Source organism: Scyliorhinus torazame, chromosome 12, assembly GCF_047496885.1.
Source record: "Scyliorhinus torazame isolate Kashiwa2021f chromosome 12, sScyTor2.1, whole genome shotgun sequence".
NCBI lineage: Eukaryota > Metazoa > Chordata > Chondrichthyes > Carcharhiniformes > Scyliorhinidae > Scyliorhinus > Scyliorhinus torazame.
In genome coordinates, this window is record NC_092718.1 from 161,722,477 (window position 1) to 161,745,597 (window position 23,121).

Consider the following 23,121-nt stretch of genomic DNA (forward strand, 5'->3'; position numbering starts at 1 on the left):
TGGACATCATTGTGTTACAAATGGAAACAATCTTGAACAAAAATGAGACAGAAAGCCAAACCATTCATGATTGGTTCTTTCGACCTGGAGCCAGACATTTACCAATAGCTAATTACCTTCCCTTTGACCTTAGCACTTTCCGAGCATTTGACAACTTATGCAAAAACTATCGCCCCAAACAGTTTAGTAGCCAGAGAGGGATAGGTCCCACTAAACAGGGATCCAACTTACAGCTAAACATTACAAGTGTTTCAGATCACACAGGAGATCTGCTATTAATTTGAAAAGAAGGATCTCCTGAACTACATGTTGCATTTCCTTGGGCGAACCATGTTACAAAATCAGTTGACAGTAATTATGACACCAGAATAGCTGTCGTGATATTTGATTTGATTTATTATTGTCACATGTATTAGTAAATAGTGAAAAGTATTGTTTCTTGCATGCTATACAAACAATGCAAACCATACATAGGGAAGGAAAGAGAGACTGCAGAATGCAGAGTTTAAAAGAGTTAGAATGAAGTTTTAGAAGCATAGAGCGAGAGTAAAAGATAGAATCAGAGGGTATGGCGGGCACTGCTTGCAGGATGTCGCCTCGCTCCGGCACCATCTTGGACCATCATGTAATTACAGGCTATGCATTAGGCTTCTTGCTGAGTGCTTGGAGATGGTTATACACGGCAAAGTGTGATAGGTGCTAAATCACTTCTGTCAACACAGCAAAGGTCAAAAATTGGATAAATCTTCCCTTGAAAGTCTGCATCAAAAGTGTAGATCAAGCTCAGCTCATCGGGATTATCCACATTGTAGAACGAGAGTCGCCTTCCCTCATAATCCAGGAACACACCAATCTTCCGCGGCCTCACAAAGAGTGTAAGCTGGATTCTAGGATTCTTGTACGCCTCGTAAATCTTTCCTTCCTTCACTCCAATCATCCAGACTCCATTCTCCGGAGTCTTGTTCAGCTTTCCTTTGCGGCAGGTAGTGCCTTTGACGACACCGAGACGCCACTTCATTTTGTCACTGACAATCACTTGCCAATAGTGCTTGCCAGAGGAAAAGCCTTTGTTGGCGAGGATGCAGGTGTTGTAGTCAAATCGCTCCTGTATTATTGACAAGCGCTTGAGGTACGTTCCACATTCTACCCTGGTGCTACTGTTGGTTATGATCAGAAGTGGGTGTGCGCTGCTGGGATCCAATTTTAATTGCTCGGGTTCTGAAAGAAATCAAACAATTCCATAGAGTAATCAATCTACATGGAGAAAACTTCCAGCTTGAACTACTGAAGATAAATATTAAATTCTAGGCCTCAATTTTATGGATTTACACTTCACCTCTAGTTATGCAAATTGGGATATCGTGCCTCAAAGTCCGTCCTTAGAGGAAGCTAATAATAATAATAATGATAATAAGCATGTTGCAATAGTGTTTTATTTTAAAATTCATTTTGGAATACAGCTGACAACTCCAACATTTATTACCCAACCCTAATTGCACTGAGAAGGTGGTGTTGGGTCTTTCTCTTGAACTGCAGCAGAAATTAGGACTGCAAATGGCATGTTGGCCTTTACTGCCAGGGGACTTGTGTACAAGAATAATGTAACCACACCTGGAATGCTATGAGTAGTTTTCTTCTCCATATTTAAGGTAGGGTACATTTGCTTTGGAGGTGGTACAGTAAAGGTACACTGGATTGGTTCTTGGGATGAGAGTGTTGTCCAATTACAAGAAGCTAAGTTAATTGGCTGATACTTTCTGGAGTTGAGAAGAATGAGAGGTGAACTTGTTGAAACATACAAGACTCTGAAGGGGCTTTGATAGGGTAGACACTGAGAGCCGAGGCTGTTTCTTCTGACTGGGGAAGCTTGAAGAGGGAGGCACAGTATCAGGATAAGGGGCCGATCATTTAGGACTGAGATGAGGAGAAATGTCTTCACTAAGAGGATTGTGAATCTTCGGAATTCTCTATCCCAGAGAGTTATAGAAGTTTCATCGTTGAGGATATATAAGGCTTAAATAGATGGATTTTCTGTTTCTCACGAAATCAAGGGATATGGACAGCAGGTGAAAAGTGGAACTAAGGCACATGATCAGTTTGATCATTTTGAATTGTGGAGCAGGTATGAGGGATCCTACTATCTAGTCCAGCTTCAATTTCTTATGTTCTTAATAATACATGTAGTGAAGCACCTACAGTGCTGTTCGGTAGAGCAGTCTAGGATTTTGTCCCAAACACTAGTGACTGGATTGCAATGTATTTCCAAATCGAGTTGGTGCATGACTTGAAGGGAAACATGGACATGATGGTGTTCCCAAGCAGCTGTTGCCCTTGGCCTTCTAAGTGGTGAAAGCCACAAGTTTTGGGATGTGCCATTAAGTGAACCATGGCACGTTGCTGCAGTGCATCCATAAACAGTACTCACTGAAGCCACAGTGTGCTGGTGGTGAAGAGAATGGATGGGGGATCAATCTGACTGCTTTGTCCTGGTTGATGTTAAGATTCATGGAAGAGCAGTAAGGAGTAACAGTAAACATCATGTCAAACCGTCACTCCAGGGGCAGCACGGTTGCGCAGTGGTTAGCATTGTTGTCTCACGGCACCGAGGTCCCAGGTTCGATCCCGGCCCTGGGTCACTGTTCGTGTGGAGTTTGCACATTCTCCCCGTGTTTGCGTGGGTTGCATCCCCACAAACCAAAGATGTGTAAGGTGGGTAGATTGGCCACGCTGAATTGTCCCTTAATTGGAAAAAATGAATTGGGTACTATAAATTTATTTTTTAAATGTCAAGTCGCCACTCCTTTAGCATTCCACTGGGATTTCCTGACGCTTCCTAACATACAGACCTGCAGTTGGGCTCGAACTTGCTACCTTATTTCTTTTGAACAAGGTCCAGTCAAGATGGGCCGGTGCCTGGAATTCCCTCATTCAAACAGCCTGGAGGCGGAAAATATAGGCACTCGTCTAACCTCCGATGCCTACTTATCATCCAGAGAGGAAAGTGTACCAGGATTTCACTCCAAGTTTGGAGTAGAATATAGCACAGATTCACTTAACTAAAGTCTATTTCTGCCGACTCAAGTTTGTAATGAATTTGGAATGGAACATCCCAGTTCTAAGTAAGTGAAAGACAACAGCATAAAGCTTTTCTGAATTCAGAACCAATTTGGTAGTTTCAATTACCTGTACACCACAGTCCTGTGGATTGCAACATATCAGGGCCACATCCCTTAAAGTGTTACCTTTGTGGTGGCGCATTTGGTGCATTGTCTTTTACTGCACAAGCCCATGTAGATACAGATCTTTACATGTGTTATTTTTCTATCATTTGCTTCAGGATGGGACCAGCACTGGCATTTATTTTCCCCTCCATCCCGAAGATATTGGTAAGCTTTACATAGAAACATACATAGAAAATAGAAATAGGAGGAGGCCGTTTGGCCTTCAAGCCTGCTCCGCCATTCATCATGATCATGGCTGATCATCAAGTTCGATACCCTGATCGTGTCTTCTCCCCATATACCTTTCGCCCCAAAAGCTATCTAATTCCTTCTTGAAATTACACAACGTTTTCGCCTGAACTACTTTCTGTGGTAGTGAATTCCACAGATTCACCATTCACTGGGGCAAGAAACTTATCCTCACCTCAGTGCTAAAAGGTTTACCCCTTATCCTGAAACTATAACCCCTAGTTCTGGACATCTGCACCATCGGGAACATTCTTTTGAATCGACCCTGCCTGATTCTGTTAGAATTTTGTAAGTTTCTATGAGACCCCCTCTCACTCTTCTCTTCTCCAATGAATATAATCCTAACTGACTTAATCTCTCCTCATATGACAGTCCCACCATCCCAGGAATCAGCGAGGTAAACCTTTGCTGCACTCCTTGGACCATTGCAGTCTTGTTGCTGGTGGTGTTTCATGAGATAAAAACTAGGCTGTTAACTGCTCTTACCCATTTTACACTATAGTAGAACGTTGGGGGGAGGTGTGACTTAGATATTATATAGTGACTACAGCCACAGTGACAATAACCAAAACAGGTTATTTAACACTAGACCAGTGTTTGCGGGTCTCGTCACACTTTGGGCGGGATATTTCTGCCGCGTCCACCCGGCGACCGGAAATTCCCGCCCGAGGTCAACGGACCTTTACATGGTCCCTGTCCCATCCGTGGTGAACTTGCGGTGGGTGCGGGCGAAAAATCCAGACCTCTATTTTATATAACCTTATCCATGTCTCTTCCTACACCTTCGGGAGGTAACGTTGGCCATTGATGAACAAAAATATATTTTCTGATAAATAAATTAATCTGTAAGTTCCACCCTTAATGAAGCACCTAGTAATGATCTCTTTCCTCACACGTAACTGGTCATATGATGCCTTTACTCTTACCTGTTACAACTATTCTCTTACCTGTTAACATGATCCCACCATTCAAACTCACCTGGTAAAATCCTCTTCTGCAGTTTTTTCCAGACTGTCAGTTTGATGTCATCATGTCTAAAGCCAGGCTGGAAGGAGATGGTGCTGAAGTTTTTGTCTGACTGTGGCTGTGGAACCTGTTCGCAGCTAAAGAATCATAAACAGATTAAACACTCGGAGCTACATGGCCGAATTAGTTTGTGAAGCTTCATGCCTTTCTGAACAGACAGCAAGTTGGTCCATTGATTTACTGTCAGTGAACAAGTTTAAAGGCTCAATTAGAGGGGAAGGATATTCGGGAATCTTAAATGTAACAGATGGAGACACCTGGTAATCTGCATGTCTCTCAGCCCTTTCTTTTTGGATTCATAGAATTATGGTATGGTAACAGGGACAGCACAGGAGGAGGACATTCGGCCTGTCGAGTCCATGCTGGCCCTGCGTAAGAGCTACTCAGCTAGTCTCAGTCCCCTGCCTTTTCCCCAGAGCCTTGCAAAGGTTTTGCTCATCAGAGAATTATCCAATTACCTTTTAAAAGCTATGATTGAATCTACCTCCACCCCACCATCAACATCCTGGGCCTTATCATTGACCAGAAACTGAACTGGACGAGCAATATAAATACTGTGGCTACAAGAGCAGGTCAGAGACTGAGAATTCTGCAGTGAGTAACTCACCTCCCGATTCCCCACAGCCTATCCATCACCTACAAGGCACAAGTCAGGAGTGTGATGGAATATTCGCCACTTGCCTGGATGAGTGCAGCTCCAACAACACTCAAGAAGCTCCATCCAGGACAAAGCATCCCATTTGACTGTACCCAATCCACCACCTTACCTTAAACATGTACTCCCTCCACCACTGACGCACAGTGGCAGCAGTGTGTACCATCTGCAAGGGGCACTGCAGCAACTCATCAAGGCTCAGATGACCATAGGCTGCTTTCCCCTTTGAGGGAGAGAGCTGACGAGGGGTGATTTAACCTGAGGATCATCACAACCTTGCCAGGGATTGAGAAGGGAGGGCCTTCTTGAATAACCTCAGCCGGTACAAGAATTGAACCCGCGCTGATGGCCTCACTTTCCATCATGAACCAGCTGCCAAGCCAAGTGAGCTAAACCGGTTCCAAATAGCAAAGTCACTGTGCTAAAAATAGTAACCACCTTTAACTATGTAACTACTATAATCATTCATTGGCTGATGCAGTGAGTTTATTTGTATGAAAACTATTTGCTCTTGGCTTAGTTGGAGTGCATGAGTAACACCTATTGTGCATTGGGTAATGATTCATGTAAACACTGAGGCTGTGATAAGAATCCTCTGCAGTTTTACACAACAGAACCAGCCCGATACAAAGGAACTCATCTAATCAATGGGAAATTCAGCACACACACACACTGTTCTAAAACAAATAAATTCTCTCAATCTCCGGATTTGATGCCCTCCCCTATCTAGCGGTCATCTCTCTTAAAATTAGCACCTGATCATATTTAATCATTGCTCATACCAATGTTAATTCACACACATGAAGTACTTATTTCAATCTTAGCAATTAAAGAAAAGTATGCAGAGGAAATTATGTTGAAAAACATAGGGTATTTTTAATGTAGCCTGCCGAAACAGACACAATCCAAACATCTTCTCCACTGTTTGTGTCTATTTCTCACTATGAGATAAAATTAACCAGTTGCCTGACTATTCCCAACTCCCAGGTTTCTATTGTTATTGGGGATTATTCTGTTAGAATTCGTAGAGAATCCATAGAATCCCTAAAGTGGTGAAGGAGGCCATTCAGCCCATCGAGTCTGCATCAACCCACTGAGAGAGCACCATACCTAGGCCGCCCCCCTGCCGGCCCTATCTCCATAACCACAACTAACCAACACATCTTTGGACTGTGGGAGGAAACCAGAGCACCCGGAGGGAACCCACGCAGATACAGGGAGAACGTGCAGACTCGACACAGTCAGTCACCCAAGGCTGGAACATTGGTCCCTGGCGCTGTGAGGCAGCAACGCTAACCACTGTGCCACCGTGATGTTTCAGGTTTTAAAATTATTAATCTAAAATCAAACTGATCTGGTGTGTACAATAAAGAGTCATCAAAACCACTACTATTGGGGGCGACAGGGTGGCGTAGTGATTAGCACTGCTGCCTCACAGATCCGGATTCGATCCCCGGCCCGTGTCACTGTCCGTGAGGAGTTTGCACATTCTCCCCGTGTCTGTGTTGGCCTCACCCCCACAACCCAAACATGAGCAGGGTAAGTGGATTGGCCACGCTAAATTGCCCCTTAATTGGAAAAAATAAAAACATTTTAATGAAACACTGAAAATAAGATGAGACTTATTTTACCTGATAGAGTTTGATCAGTGAGTTTGGAACCCATGTGGAATACCCTGAAGGAACATGGGGTGTAGGATGCTGACTTGCTTAAACAGGCTCGAGAGGCTAAATAGCCTATTCACAGAATTTACAGTGCAGAAGGAGGCCAATTGGCCCATCGAGTCTGCACCGTCTCTTGGAAAGAGCACCCCACCCAAGGTCAACACCTCCACCCTATCCCAATAACCCAGTAACCCCACCCAACACTAAGGGCAATTTTGGACACTTAAGGGCAATTTATCATGGCCAATCCACCTAACCTGCACATCTTTGGACTGTGGGAGGAAACCGGAGCACCCGGAGGAAACCCACGCACACACGGGGAGGATGTGCAGACTCCGCACAGACAGTGACCCAAGCCGGAATCGAACCTGGGACCCTGGAGGTGTGAAGCAATTGTGCTATCCACAATGCTACTGTGCTGCTCCTATTCCTTCCATGATGAGGATTTTACAAACATTGAATCAATAACCCAGTAATTCACATCTTGCACACACCCACAGATGTATTACTGGTTTCGAGTCCTGTTCCAGCAGTCACCTGCTAGTCTGGTCAGTGAAGGGCTGATGATACTATGACGGGCACCCTGGGTAACAAAGTACACCGAGCCAGCCTGCAATGTGTTAATGTCGGTGAAGGCACGAGAACCTTCACACAAGCAGCGCTCGAGGTTCATTAGCCCGCTGAAAGATGTTTAAATTGGTGATGGAGGGGTTGCTTAGGCCCAGAATGGGCCTAAAGCACTGAGGCACCTGAACAGCAAGCCCACTCACCCAGCCAGAATGAGCACTGAGAGGGAGGCACCAAATAAAAAGAATGATTACTACATCACCAGCCCACCCTCTCCGCCCCGACAACCACAACCTTCAGAGTCGTCTTCTTCTTCTTTCACCTCCCCCACTGCTGCCACCCAAACCAGCTTTCTTTTTCCCTCCCATTCGCCGGTAGGTGAAATTGCCGATGCTTCACCAGCACTTCACCAGCAGCTGGTGCCCAGAATTCCAGCCTCAGATCTCTCTCCCACCAAAGAGGAACAAAGTACGGTGATCTTAGACTATGTAGGTGGCCAGCACAGAGGGCACAAGAGCCTTTACACAAGTAGTGTGCTTGTTTGAAAAGAGTACCAGTATCATAGCATTGTGTGTATTGAGGGTGAATGGGGGATCTTAATTGTTAGTGCCTGAGTGTCATCAGGCTGTTTGACTGTGGAAGTCATCATAGCGTAGCTCTATCCTGTTCTCCACAAGTAGCCACACTCTTTCCCAGGGAAGAATAACAACCTTTGCTAATTGTATTTGTTGCCTCCCAGCTCAGGGGTGACAAAGCCAACTTTGGGCTTAGTTATCTATTGGCGGCCTGGGTTAGGAATCATAGAATCCCTACCATTCAGAAGGAGGCTATTTGGCCCATCAAGTCTGCACCTACCCTCCGAAAGAGCACTCTACCGAAGCCCACTCCCCCGCCCTATCCCGGTAACCTGCGCATTGATCATGGCCAATCTACCGAACCTGCACATCTTTGGACTGTGGAGGAAACCGGAGCACCTGAAGGAAACCCACGCAGAAACAGGGAGAAGATGCAAACTCCACATAGACAGTCACACAAGTCCGGAATAGAACTTGGATCCCTGGCGCTGTGAGGCACCAGTGCTAACCACTGTGACACCGCGCTGCGCCTGGTCTGCTGGTCTGTATAATCTGCCACCATTTGTTCCCCCCAAACTTCGAGAGGTTTGACAGCTTTCAGGTAAAGACAACAAGAGTCAAGAATCCCTTTAACTTCATTCCCCCAGCATCCAATAATGTAAGAGAGAGATCACAGATTACTCTTACCTTGAAACAATTGAACCGTACTTCTGCAAAATGTATAGAAAATATAATTAAAAGATTTGGAAGAGATAGATACAAAGGAAAGATCAGATATTAACTCTTATTTATCTATTCATCTTACATTTTGTATCACATCTGCACATTTTCAAGACCACACACCCTTCAAATCCTAGAAACCAGTTAGTGACCTGCCATTAATCACTGCTAATACCAAATACAAGATGCTGACCCAGTAGAGATGTCAGGCTCAATTTTGTCAGGTGCATCAAAACGTTGCCATAATTCTGTCTGGGGAACCCAAGCCGGGAGTGGCCGTGACGGGTTGTCAGTCACATGGGCAGTCAATTAAGATGCCACTTCCAGGCGCCCCACCCAGGGAGGTGAGGTTCTCCACTGCAATTAATTGCATTGGTATCATCACCATGATTTTCCCTCACACTCCCACGCCAATTGGAAAGCAGAAAGACTCATTACCCAATTTGATGATGACTGTCAGCCATGGAGGTGACGATCTGGAGAAGAGGGGGCCTGAAGTCTCATAGACAGGGTGGTACTCACTGCACCTCACTGCAATTCCTGGAGACTCTGGGCTAATCCTGGAGGGTTAGCAACCCTACAGCCCACAGTGATGTCAGACTGGCTGCCAGAAAATGAAAGAGGTAACGCTCTGGAGAAGAGGGAGCCTGAAGTCTCATAGACAGGGATGGTACTCACTGCACCTCAAGACCTGCTCATATTTGATTCATTTTTAAAAAAAATTTGAGAGTACCCAATTATTTATTTTCCAATTAAGGGAAAATTTACCTAACCTGCGCATCTTTGGGTTGTGGGGGTGAAACCCACGCTGACACGGGGAGAATGTGCAAACTCCACACGGACAGTGACCCAGGGCCGGGATTCGAACCCGGGTTCACAGCGCCAAAGGCAGCAATGCTAACCACTGTGCCACGTGCCACCCCATATTTGATTCATTAGTGCTGTGTTAAATATAATCATTTCATCAGTGAACCTGGTTCGTAGCTGCTTGATTCTTGATCACCATTTCCCTATGCAGGCTTTCATTTTACTGAGGTGCTTGCCTGCTTTTGCGATATTTTCCATCCTTGTGTCCTATTGCTCAACAGTAAGAAAACAGGACAGATCCCATCAAACCAAGATCAGGCAATAGGAGATGTGCTTCTGTTAAGTTAGTCTGATCTGGATAGCGTGTTTTGCTTTAAATGTCTAATTTTGAATAATCTAAGCAAGAAGGGGTAGAATCTCATCGGGGAGCATCTGAATGACATTTGAGGATGGGTTGAGATCTGTTCTAGTTGGATGTCCAACATTACATCACTATGTCCTCTGCACCCAACATCTTCCCATATTTATTTTCTATTTGTTCCCTGATAGACATTTATCTGTTTCCACAGCTCTATTATCTTGTATGTTATATGTCACTTGAGCATGGATTGGGGGAATTCAATTGTACTTACTCTTATGAATTCCAAGTGATTTTCGTTGCTCAGTTTTTTCAATGAAATTTCAACCTCGGCAAACTGCTTTAGAGTTTTGGACATGTCTTCCAATTGTTCATCAATTGACTCAACAGCAGTGGTACATTTTAACTGTATGGTCTGGATGATGTTCGCCTCTTCTTCATCTACAAAACTTCTGAGTTCCTGGAACTCTTTCTGAATCACCAATTTAAAGACATCAGATTCATTCTGGTGAAATACAGACAACATAAAAGGTAGTATTCTTTTTTGGGAAAACTGAATAAATATAAGAATCCAGAGGGTTAGTGGGGAGCATGTGGAGCAGTCGGGTTCGCATTCAGGCCAAATATATCTGGTGCTTAGGAGGAACGTGATTCAAAATGTCAGAGGGGCCATGACATGACAAGATGTAGCGGGGTGGGTAATCCAGCCCATCAAACCTGTTCCATCAGGTTTTTTGTCTTTGTCGGATCTTTCCATTTAAAAGTGTTCAAATTATAAATGCCTTAATAAAATATTTTCTAAAAAAAAAAAACCTGCTCCGTCATTCAATAAAATCATGGTTGATCTTCCACCCTCAGTTACACCTTCCTGACCTATCACCCTGAAAGAAACAAGTGCATAGTCAATGGGTGGATCTCCCATGCCCTCGCAGACAGGATCAGTGGCAAGTCGGAGGGGGGTTCTTCCGATGCTGTTAACCATGGCGGATCGGGAATCCCACTGGAGGCTGGTGTAAAATTGATTTGCATCCAGTTAATGGGATGTGGATGAAGGCCTCCCACGCCCAATTCTCCATGATGCCAGTGGGAAAATACACCAGTCCAGAACACATCTGGACCAATGTGATGTTCAACAGTCAGGACTTACCTGACGAAGGTCCGTGGGCTGCCTCTGGAGTTTGGGACGGAGGTCACTAGTGAGCCTGGAAGACCATAGTAGTGGGTGTGAGGGGCGGGGGGCATCTATCTGGTGAATCTTCCAGCTTCCAACTTCAGTATAATTGAGGAAGTCCATCTTTCTTCAGGAAGACCATCTTCTTTCTTTAAGGGGTCCATCTTATTTCTTCAGCGGGACCATCTTTCTTCAGGATGTCCATTTTCTTTCTTAAAGGGGACTATATTCTTGCTTCAGGGGACCATCTTTTTGCTTCAGGGCACCATCTTCTTCCCTCAGGTGGACTACTTCTTCCTTAAAGGAGTCCATTTTCATTCTTCAGGAGGACCATCTTCGTGCTTCAGGGGACCACCTTCTTTCCTCAGATGGACTATCTTCTTTCTTAAAGGGATACATCTTTTTTCAGGAGGACCATCTTCTTTCTTCAGGAAGTCCATCACCTTTCTTTCAGGGGGTCTATCCTCTTTCCTGAGGAGAACCATCTTCTTTAGGAAGTCCATTTATTTTCCTCAGGAGGTGCCTCTTTTTTCTTCATGGAGTCCATCTCCTTTCTTCATGGAGTCCATCTATTTTCTTCATGGAGTCCATCTCCTTTCTTCATGGATTCCATCTCTTTTCTTCATGGAAACCATCTACTTTCTTCATGGAGTTCATCTACTTTCTTCATGGAGTCCATCTACTTTCTTCATGGAGTCCATCTACTTTCTTCATGGAGTCTATCTACTTTCTTCATAGAGTCCATCTCCTTTCTTCATGGATTCCATCTCCATTCTTCAGGAGATTCATCTCCATTCTTCAGGAGATTCATCTTCATTCTTCAGGAGATTCATCTTCATTCTTCAGGAGATTCATCTTCATTCTTCAGGAGATTCGTCTTCATTCTTCAGGAGATTCATCTTCATTCTTCAGGCAGTTCATCTTCATTCTTCAGGCGGTTCATCTTCATTCTTCAGGCGGTTCATCTTCATTCTTCAGGCGGTTCATCTTCATTCTTCAGGCGGTTCATCTTCATTCTTCAGGCGGTTCATCTTCATTCGTCAGGCGGTTCATCTTCATTTTTCAGGAGGTCCATTTTCATTCTTCAGGAGGTTCATCTTCATTCTTCAGGGAGTCTACTTTCTATCTGGAGGGGTCCATCTCCTTTCTTCAAGAGAACAAACTACTTTCTCCAATGCTGAGTCAGCCTTTTACATTTGGCACCTGAATATAATGGCAGGATACACGCAATCAAGCCCGGGTCCCACGGAAGACCGTGCAAGATCCATGGACGGATCACTAATTATGCCAGTGATGAAAGATATGCCGTGGTTTTCCATTGGCTTCTGCAAAGGGAAACACCTCCCGTCCTCTCCCCCACCACAGCCATGGGACTTAGTCCCACATGGGAGAATTCTGCCCGTTGTGTGAGAATTAAAGAACTCTGGAGAAGTCACATTAAATCGGAAACAGGTGAACATGGTGTGACAGAAGAGACCCAGAAAAGTACAAACATAATAGCATCACATTGTTCTGAATAAAATAAATACGCTAATTGTCAGGAGTGGAAATTAAGACTGTTTAAAAATCGAGTGACTTCCAGTGGCGGCTATGAGGGAATAGGTCGCACATTTGGTGGCTCCTGTTTCGGTCGGATTTTTGGACCTTTTCCCCTGTCTTTTTTGCGCTTTTGAGCGCGGAACTGGAAAGCAATAGTACTCAGGCACTGGACCCATACAGAATTGTATGGACCTAAGAAGCCGGAGGGATCCTAAACAGCAGAAGAAGTGGTCGAGTAAGGGCACAGTGGAGGCTGTGTGTTCAGAGCAAGGAGCCGACAGCCCAGCCGACAATGGAGCAACTGCTGCAGACTATGCAGGAGGGCTTTTTGGCTTTGAAGCGTGACAACTTGGAGCCGCTTCAGAAGTCGATTGATCGGATAGGAAAAAGGCTGGATGATCAGGCAGAGAAGCTCCAGCAGTTGGAGAAGTCTGTGGAGGAGCAGGCTGACTTTCAAATGGTGGCAGATGTGGAAATTCAGAGGCTGAGGGACCAGCAAAAAGTGCTTCTGGAAAGGCTGGAGGACCTGGACAACAGATCTCGCCGGCAGAACGTGAGAATCGTGGGCCTCCCGGTGGGGGCAGAGGGGCTAGACGCTGCCGCATATGTAGAGGGTATGTTTCAGAAGTTGCTGGGGAACGAGGTGTCCCCGCGCCCGCCGGTGGTGGACGGGGCACACAGAGTGCAGGTGAGGCAGCCGGGACAAGGGGATCCCCCACGAGCGATGGTGGTACGCTTTCACAGGTACCTGGATAAGAAACGGGTGCTGCAATGGGCAAAGAGCACACAAAGCTGTATTTGGGACAATACCACCCTCCGTGTGTACCAGGATTTGAGCGCTGAGGTGGCCAGGAGGAGGGAGGCTACAGGCATGTGAAGGAGATACTGTATAACAACAAGGTGAAATTCGGGCTGCTTTTTCCGGCGTGACTGTGGGTTACGTATAAGGGTCAGCACCACTATTTTGAGGAACCCGAAGAAGCGATGGACTTCGTTAAGAAGCAAGGGCTGGCCCTGGGTTGAGGACGTTTGGACTCATGTTAGAGCTTTTAAGTATATGTGGTGTCTCTCCCGTTTTGGGATGCATCTTTTTTTTTGTTGTGGTTGTTTTTTGCGTGCTCTTTGCGTGGTTTACCTGAATGTTTCCTGTTTGGGCTCTTTGCTTAGTTGGAGTTTGGCTGGGGGGGGGGGGGGGGGGGGGGGGGGGAGAATTAATAAAGAAAACAGTTAAAAGGGTTGGGTTAAAATGGATGCTTCAGGGGAACTTAGAGCTATCTTTTTCTGTGTCTGTAGGGGAAGGACTGAAGAGTGCCTGTTATTTCTTATCTCTCTTTTTCTTGTTTGACTTGAATTGTGCTATTGTGGGGTTGTTTATGACTTGTATAGAGTGTTTGCTTAAGTAGGGCTGATCTGGGGAAGTGGTGTGGAGGGGTCGGGGTGACTGGGAACAATCGGTGGGAGACGGGCTGGAGCCGAGGCTGGGAGCCCCAGGCTAGCTGAGTGCAGCTAGTCAACAGGAGCCGAGGTGGGGGGTGTCCATATAGTTTGATTAGGGCAGGGGTTAGGTGATAGGATGGTGTTGCTAAGGGGGGGGAGGGGGAGTTGTTCTGCTGACGGGGAGGGGAACTGGGCATGGCAACAGTGAGGAGGTCATGGGTGGAGCCGGCCAGGAGGCGGGTCAGAGGAAGCGCAACACATGGCTGGGAGGCTGGCCAAGGAAAGGGGATGGCTGATCGGCAAAGGGGGGGGGGGCGAAGTGCCCCCCAACCAGGCTGATCACCTGGAACGTTAGAGGGTTAAACGGGCCAGTGAAGAGGGCGCGTGTGTTTGCGCATCTGCGGGTTCTGAAGGCGGACATAGTCTTGTTGCAGAAGACGCACCTGAAAGTGGCAGACCAGGTTAGATTAAGGAAGGGCTGGGTCAGTCAGGTCTTTCATTCAGGGCTGGATTCTAAGACGAGGGGGGTTGCGATCCTGAATAATAAAAGGGTACAATTTGAGGCGGAGGGCACAGTCGTGGATGGGGGTGGCAGGTTCGTTATGGTGAGGGGTAAGCTCGAAGGAGTGAGAGTTGTCCTGGTCAGTGTGTATGCCCCTAATTGGGACGATGTGGATTTTATTAGGAGGATGCTAGGGAAGATCCCCGACTTGGACTCGCGTAAGTTGATCATGGGCGGGTACATTAATACAGTCCTGGACCCGCGCCTGGACCGGTCATGCTCAAGAACGGGCAGGTTGCCAGCGATGGCAAAGGAACTGAGAGGGTTCATGGAGCAAATGGGGGGAGCAGATCCGTGGAGATTTAGCCGGCCGACGGCGAGGGAGTTCTCGTACTACTTCCACGTCCACAAGGTGTATTCCCAAATTGACTACTTTGTTGTGAGTAGGGACCTGCTGGCTGGAATGGTGGGGGCAGAATATTCGGCAATTGCCATATCGGACCATGCTCCGCACTGGGGAGACTTGCAGTTTTGAAAGGACAGCTTTCAGCACCCACCATGGAGGCTGGAAGTTGGACTACTCGTGGACGAGGCGGTGTGTGAGAGGCTGAGGAGGTGCATGCAGAATTACCTGCAGGTGAACGATACTGGAGAGGTCTCGGCAGCGGTGCTCTGGGAGGCACTGAAGGCAGTGGTGAGAGGGGAGCTGATCTCAATCCGGGCGTACAGGGACAGGACAGACAGGGCAGAAACGGACCGACTGGTTAAGGAAATTCCACGGACGGACAGGAGTTACGCGGAATCCCCGAGGCCAGAGTTACTCAGGAAACGACAGAGGCTGCAGGCCGAATTTGGGGTGCTGACTACAGGCAAAGCTGTGGAGCAGCTTAGAAAGGTAAAAGGCACGATTTATGAGCATGGGGAGAAGGCCAGTAGAATGCTTGCGCAGCAACTGAGGAAGCGGGAAGTGGCTAGGGAAATAAGGAGGGTAGTGGATGGGGAAGATAATCTAGTGGGTGATCCAGCAAGTCTGAACAAGGTCTTTAGGAACTTTTATAGGAAGCTGTACACTTCGGAACCACCCGGGGAACCGGGGGGGGGGGGGGGGGGGGGGGGGGTGAGGCGATTCTAGGATGGACTAACCTTCCCAAGAGTGGGGAGGGAGTTGGTGGACGGACTGGGGCCCTGGTCAGGATCGAAGAGGTGTTGGGGGGCCTGAAGGTCATGCAGTCAGGTAAAGCCCCGGGGCCGGACGGGTATCCGGTGGAGTTTTACAAAGAATTTGCTGGGATAGTGGGGCCGGTGCTGCTCAGTGTCTTTAACGAGGCAAGAGACAGAGGGAGTTTACCCCCCGATGATGTCGTAGGCCACCATCTCGCTCATTCTGAACCGGGATAAGGACCCGGAGGCCTGTGGGTCATACAGGCCGATCTCTTTGATTAACGTAGACGCCAAGTTACTGGCCAAGATTTTGGCGACCAGGATTGAGGATTGTGTACCGGATGTAATTGGGGAGGATCAAACCGGGTTTGTAAAGGGGAGGCAGCTGGTGGCCAACATAAGAAGACTGCTCAACGTGATTATGATGCCCCCGGAGAGTAGGGAGGTAGAGATAGTGGTAGCCATGAATGCTGAAAAGGCTTTTGACCGGGTCAAGTGGGATTACCTGTGGGAGGTACTAGGATGGTTCGGGGGGGGTTCATCGACTGGGTTAGGCTATTGTATCAGGCCCCGGAGGCGAGTGCAAGGACGAACAGGACGACAGCGGACTACTTTAGACTGCACCGTGGGACAAGACAGGGCTGCCCTCTCTCCCCACTGCTGTTTGCGCTGGCCATAGAGCCGCTGGCAATTGCTCTGAGAGCTTCTCGTGGCTGGAAAGGGCTGGTCCAGGGGGAAGTGGAACAAAGAGTCTCGTTATACGCGGATGATCTGCTGTTATATGTATCGGACTCAATGGTGGGGTGGACCGTATTATGGCAACCCTGAGGGAATTTGGCCGGTTCTCCGGTTACAAACTGAACATGGCTAAGAGCGAGTTGTTTGTAATTCAGGCGAGGGGGCAGGAGAGTAGGCTGAAGGGGTTGCCGTTCAGGCTGGTGGGGGAGAGTTTCCGATATTTGGGGATTCAGGTGGCATGGGACTGGGGCAGGTTGCACAAGCTCAACCTGTCCCGACTGGTGGGACAAGTGAGGGAGGAGGTCCGGAGATGGGATGTGCTCCCGCTGTCATTGGTGGGGAGGGTGCAGACTGTTAAGATGATGATTCTCCCGCGGTTCTTGTTTGTTTTTCAGTGTCTCTCCATCTTTATCCCGCGGTCCTTCTTTCCGAGGCTGAATAGAATTATTCTGGGATTTGTATGGGCAGGGAAGTCCCGTGGGTGAAGAGGGTGATGCTTGAAAGGAACAGAGGAGAAGGGTGGCTGGCGTTGCCGAACGTCAGCAACTATTACTGGGCGGCCAATATAGCAATGATAAGGAAATGGATGGTGGGTGCAGGGTTCGTTTGGGAGCGGATGGAGGCTGCTTCTTGCAGGGGCACTTGCTTAGCAGCCCTGGTCACGGCGCCTCTGCCGCTTTCGCCGGCACGGTACTCCACCAGCCCGATAGTGGTGGCAGCTCTTCGGATCTGGGGCCAGTGGAGGAGGCATGTAGGGGAGGTAAGAGCATCAGTGTGGACCCCAATCTGCGGCAACCACCGATTTGCCCTGGGGAACATGGGCAGGGGGGTATCGACTGTGGAGGAGGGCGGGGATTGTGAGGATGGGGGATCTGTTACTGGAAAGGAGCTTTCCGAGCATGAGGGCGCTGGAGGAGAAGTTTGGGCTGACGAGAGGGAACGACTTTAGATACTTGCAGGTGAGGGATTTTGTACGCAGACTGGTGCCGTCCTTCCCACGTCTCCCGCCGAAGGGAAGGCAGGACAGGGTAGTTTCTAGGGGAGAGGTGGGAGAGGGTAGAGTTTCAGACGTCTACAAGGAGCTAATGAGAGCAGAGGATACGCAGACCGAGGACCTGAAGCTTAAGTGGGAGGAGGAGCTCGGGGGGGAGCTGGACGACGGTATTTGGGCAGAAGCCCTGAGCAGAGTAAACACGACCGCAACATGCGCCAGGCTCAGCCTGATCCAGTTTAAGGTTGTGCACCGGGCCCACATGACGGTGGCCCAGATGAGTAAATTCTTCGGGCTGGAGGACAAGTGTGCTAGATGCGCCGGAGGGCCGGCTAACCATGTACACATGTTCTGGTCGTGACCTAAACTCAGGGGGTATTGGCAGGAATTCGCAGATGTCATGTCCCGGGTGTTGAAAACTGGGGTGGTAATGAGCTCGGAGGTGACAATCTTTGGGGTTTCAGAGGACCCGGGAGTCCAGGAAGAGAGAGAGGCCGATGTTCTGGCCTTTGCTTCCCTGGTAGCCCGGCGACTGTTAGCATGGAGGGACTCAAAGCCCCCGCAGGCTGAGGTATGGCTATTGGACATGGCGATCTTTCTTGGCCTAGAGAAAGTCAAGTTCGCCTTGAGAGGTTCGCTACTAGGGTTCGCCTGAACGTGGCAGCCATTTATTGACTTCTTCGCAGAGGAGTAAGCGTCAGCAGGGGCGTGTGTGTGCGCGGGGGGGGGGGGGGGGGGACTAGGGTGGAGTAGAGTATAGGGATATTGAGGCAGGTCCGTGCGTGAACAGAGCCATGGTTTGCATTATGTTTAATGTGGAATTTGTGTCTTGACTTCTTTTTTTGTTTGTACTGTACAATGTCATTTTTTCTATCTGCCTAAAATACCTCAATAAAATTGTTTGTTAAAAAAAAAATTCATTGAGTAAATCCTATCTAATAGAAGGGGTAATGATTTGCCTAACTAACCTATTTTACTTTCTTAATGAGTAAGGGACATCCTAAGTCGATTGTAGCAAACTCTATGATGCGTGACGTGAGTGGTGAGTGGAGTATGAGAGGTGTCGAAGGGTGAAGTTTAAAAATACTGAGTTGTATGAGTGTTCTTGGTGCCTAACCTGTGCAATCACTTTGAAGTTGAAATCAACAAATCAGATAGAATGCATAATGGGCTAATTCTATAAATGTTTAACAGGACTAGACAGGGTAGATGCAATAAGGATGTTCCCGATGGTGGGGCTGTCCAGATCCAGGGGCCACAGTCTGAGGATATGGACCATTTAGAACAGAGATGCAGAGAAATTTCATTACCCAGGTCGGCCTGTGGAATTTGTTACCACAGGAAGTAGTTGAAGCCAAAACATTATATGTTTTTAAAAAGCAGTTAGATATAGCACCTGGTGCAAAGGCGATCAAGGATTATGGGGGAGGGAAGGCGGGAAGAGGTTACTCGATTGGATGATCATCCATGATCACAATGAATGGCAGAGCAGGCTCAAAGGGCCAGATTTTTCTGTTTCTATGTAAATCCAGAGAGGGCAGATTAGTTGAAATCATGATGAATGGGTGCTCAAAGCAGACCACATCTAACCAGCAAGCCACCGAGGAGATATTCAATCAGTTGCAGAGACTTAAAGCAGATCCATAGGGTTGAATTTAATGACTTCCCCCGAGATGGGGTTGGTGATGGGGTGGGCATTTAATCACGGGAGAGGGTGGCGGATGGGGCACTGCCACCTCCCCGCCTCTGTCTCAATTAAGTTTTGGGCAGGAAGGCTGGTGGGGCCTTCATACCGGCTGCTCTATTTACCCAGCGATAGTTGGGGGAACTTGCCATGCAGGAAACTTGAAAAGCAAGCCCTGTTGGCTTGTAGGCTTCCAGAGGTGACCCACTTGATCAAAGGCATGCAGGAGGAGGGGGGGCTCCACCTCTTCCCCTGCAAACCCCCCCCCCCCCTCCACTCCTGCCATCACTCATCTATGGAGTGGGTCCCTCGGCATTCGTGGGCTTCAGGTAAGCGCCTTACTTTGCAGCAGCCACTGCCTCCATGGCAATGCTGCGTAAGCAATGCACAGCTGCCAACCTTGGATTGTCTAGCAGCTCTCTGGGTGTGGGATTTACGCCCAGGGAAGGCCTGTTACTGCCCAGTTTGACTTATTTGCTCTTAATTCATTGGACCTTCCCCAAAAGAAGTGAAGTAGGGCTCTCACCAGCTGCCCAGCCGCAAGGCAAGACTCCCACTGCCTCTAGTGTCAGGCATATAAAATTGACCATAATATCAAAAGATTCAGGAACAATAAAACTTTAAAATGAAAACTGTAGGTTGCCCTCTGAAAGGAATGCTTTGTATCTTGTATATGCCTGGGGTGTGGGGAGGGTGAAATGAATTAAAACAATTCACAAGTATTGTTGAGAGAAACAGACTTGGGAGTCCTGGTACACCAGTCACTAAAAGCAAGCGTGCAGGTATAGCAAGTAGTTAAGAGGGCAAATGGTATTTTGGCCTTCATTGCACAAGGACTTGAGTACAGGCGCAAGGATGTCTTGTTGCAGCTGTACGCGGCCTTAGCGAGACCAGATCTGGAATAATGTGTGAAGTTTTGGTCTCCTTATCTGAGAAAGGATATACTGACCATGGAGGGAGTGCGGTGAGAGTTAAATTGGTGTGGTCTTTTGAAATTTGGCACTCTTGCATTTTCCTGATAAGTGCAAGGTGCAAAAACATGTCTCTCTTTTCAGCAATAGTTAACCTATTACATGTTACTTGGAGCACAGAAAAGACTTTGCAATTTATCTGACCTGTTCTGGAAATGAACATTTTGTGATTGCCCGTTCCTTATAACTCCATCAGGAGTTTCATCCTGCCTGTGAAATATGAGACTTTTTGAAGCTCTCAGCACATAACCATCATGAAGAGTTGCTCTTAGGACAAATGTGTTTAAAATGCAAATGAGGTATTAAAAACAATCATGATTCTATTCAATGTACATGTCAGAATCTCACATAACATGATGATTGCCAAAATTGGTTAATAACATAATCTTTCTAATGAAAAGAACTCGAGTAATGGTGTAATAGTTGAGAGCTTTTAATACTTTATCGATTCCTAATTCCCCAACTTCAATTGTGATATGTCCATTGTAGCAATGGGTTAGGATTCTGTGAAGAATAGAAGTAATCATGTTACAGTCATAAGGAACCAGGTTAGAAGATTCTGGAAGGGACCCTCAATATTTTGGATCTTTTGTTATTGTTGAAAATGTTTTCAGTAGTGTACAGGTATACGTTTTATTAATTATTCTGCTGCATTACCCTTGCATTGGTATAATTAGTCTTTTAAATAAATTTGATGTATTAGATTTAGCCTGAAAAATACAGTCTTGAATGTGGCATTTTCTGTCCTTTGTTGAGAATATGAGCATGTGCTGGACAACCAATGCAATGTCCAAATAAACTGCTCCCATCGGGAAATTCTTGAAGCACATATTTCCGAACATTCTGACTGAGGTAGCAATCGACTCTGTCCTTAAAACGGATGATACAAATCCTTTATGGACTATTTATCCATTCACATTACATTTTATGCCAAAGAGGAAGAGTGCAAAGATGATCTTTTCAGAAAAGCATGAACTGAACCTTGTAAACAACCTCCAGTACTACTAGACTCACAATGATACGGCTCTTGTTGTGTATGAGCTTGTTCATTTGCCTCTCCGTGTTGTTCGTTTGCATCTGAGCTCCGGTTATGAGCAGAGCGAGTTGTTCCTGTGAAGAAATGCAATAAGCAATTAGGCTGCACCTAATATTTCTTCACAGGATCTTTGTCCTGCCCAACACAAAGATTTAGACTGTGGAATTTTTCCCTGCGACAAGCTTCCTTCGTCACATTCACCCGTGAACATAGAACATAGAACATTACAGCGCAGTACAGGACATGGACACCGAGATCTCTCTGCTCATCCACACTGCCAAGAATCTTACCATTAGCCCAGTACTCTGTCTTCCTGTTATTCCTTCTTAAATGAATCACCTCACACTTTTCTGCATTAAACTCCATTTTCCACCTCTCAACCCAGCGCTGCAGCTTATCTATGTCCCTCTGTAACTTGTAATGTCCTTCCGCACTGTCCCAACTCCACCAACTTTAGTGTCATCTGCAAATTTACTCACCCATCCTTCTACGTCCTCCTCCAGGTCATTTATAAAAATGACAAACAGCAGTGGCCCCAAAACAGATCCTTGTGGTACACCACTAGTAACTGGACTCCAGTCTGAACATTTCCCATCAACCACCACCCTTTGTCTTCTTCCAGCTAGCCACTTTCTGATCCAAACTGCTAAATCACCCTGAATCCCATGCCTCCGTATTTTCTGCAGTAGCCTACCGTGGGGAACCTTATCAAACGCTTTACTGAAATCCATATACACCACATCAACTGCTTTACCCTCATCCACCTGTTTGGTCACCTTCTCAAAGAACTCAATAAGGTTTGTGAGGCACGACCTACCCTTCACAAAACCGTGTTGACTATCTCTAATCAAATTATTCCTTTCCAGATGATTATACATCCTATCTCTTATAAACCTTTCCAAGACTTTGCCCACAACAGGAGTAAGGCTCACTGGTCTATAGTTACCAGGGTTATCTCTACTCCCCTTCTTGAACAAGGGGACAACATTTGCTATCCTCCAGTCTTCTGGCACTATTGCTGTAGACAAAGATGACTTAAAGATCAAAGCCAAAGGCTCAGCAATCTCCTCCCTAGCTTCCCAGAGAATCCTAGGATAAATCCCATCCGGCCCAGGGGACTTATCTATTTTCACACTTTCCAGAATTGCTAACACCTCCCCTTATGAACCTCAAGCCCTTCTAGTCTAGTAGCCTGAATCTCAGTATTCTCCTCGACAACATTGTCTTTTCCCTGTGTGAATACTGAAGAAAAATATTCATTTAGCACCTCTCCCATCTCCTCGGACTCCACGCACAACTTCCCACTACTGTCCTTGCCTGGCCCTACTCTTACCCTAGTCATTCTTTTATTCCTGACATATCTATAGAAAGCTTTAGGGTTATCCTTGATCCTACCTGCCAAAGACTTCTCATGTCCCCTCCTGGCTCTTCGTAGCTCTCTCTTTAGGTCCTTCCTAGCTAACTTGTAACTCTCGAGCGCCCTAACTGAACCTTCATGTCTCAACTTTATATAAGCCTCCTTCTTCCTCTTGACAAGTGTTTCAACTGCTTTAGTAAACCACGGTTCCCTTGCTCAACCACGTCCTCCCTGCCTGACAGGTACATACTTATCAAGGACACGCAGTTCCTTGAACAAGCTACACATTTCCATTGTGCCCATCCCCTGCAGTTTTCCTCTCCATCCGATGCATCCTAAGTCTTGCCTCATCGCATCATAATTGCCTTTCCCCCAGATATAACTCTTGCCCTGTGGTATATACCTATCCCTTTCCATCACTAAAGTAAACGTAATCGAATTGTGGTCACTATCACCAAAGTGCTCACCTACCTCCAAATCTAACACCTGTCCTGGTTCATTACCCAGTAACAAATCCAATATGGCCTCGCCTCTCGTTGGCCTATCTACATACTGTGTCAGGAAACCCTCCTGCACACATTGGACAAAAACGGACCCATCTAAAGAACTCGAACTATAGTGTTTCCAGTCAATATTTGGAAAGTTAAAGTCACCCATAACAACTACCCTGTTGCTTTCGCTCCTATCCAGAA

General features: G+C 46.8%; 1 protein-coding gene across 2 annotated transcripts in view; it reads right to left on the reverse strand.

Annotated features, from left to right (window-relative positions):
* Nucleotides 1-378: 378 nt before the first annotated feature.
* The window catches only part of LOC140386714 (E3 ubiquitin-protein ligase TRIM50-like), a 37,769-nt gene continuing 15,026 nt past the window's right edge, over nucleotides 379-23,121 (reverse strand). The window contains exons 2-6 of one of the 2 annotated variants that reach the window (XM_072469305.1): nucleotides 21,051-21,146; nucleotides 10,117-10,314; nucleotides 8,645-8,667; nucleotides 4,449-4,573; nucleotides 379-1,218 (exon numbers count right to left, since the gene is read on the reverse strand). In XM_072469305.1, the coding sequence (XP_072325406.1) occupies nucleotides 674-1,218; nucleotides 4,449-4,573; nucleotides 8,645-8,667; nucleotides 10,117-10,314; nucleotides 21,051-21,146 (987 nt within the window). In that variant the 3' untranslated portion in view covers nucleotides 379-673. Of the gene's footprint in view, nucleotides 1,219-4,448; nucleotides 4,574-8,644; nucleotides 8,668-10,116; nucleotides 10,348-21,050; nucleotides 21,147-23,121 lie in introns of both variants that reach the window. The other variant, XM_072469304.1, reaches the window with a different exon arrangement.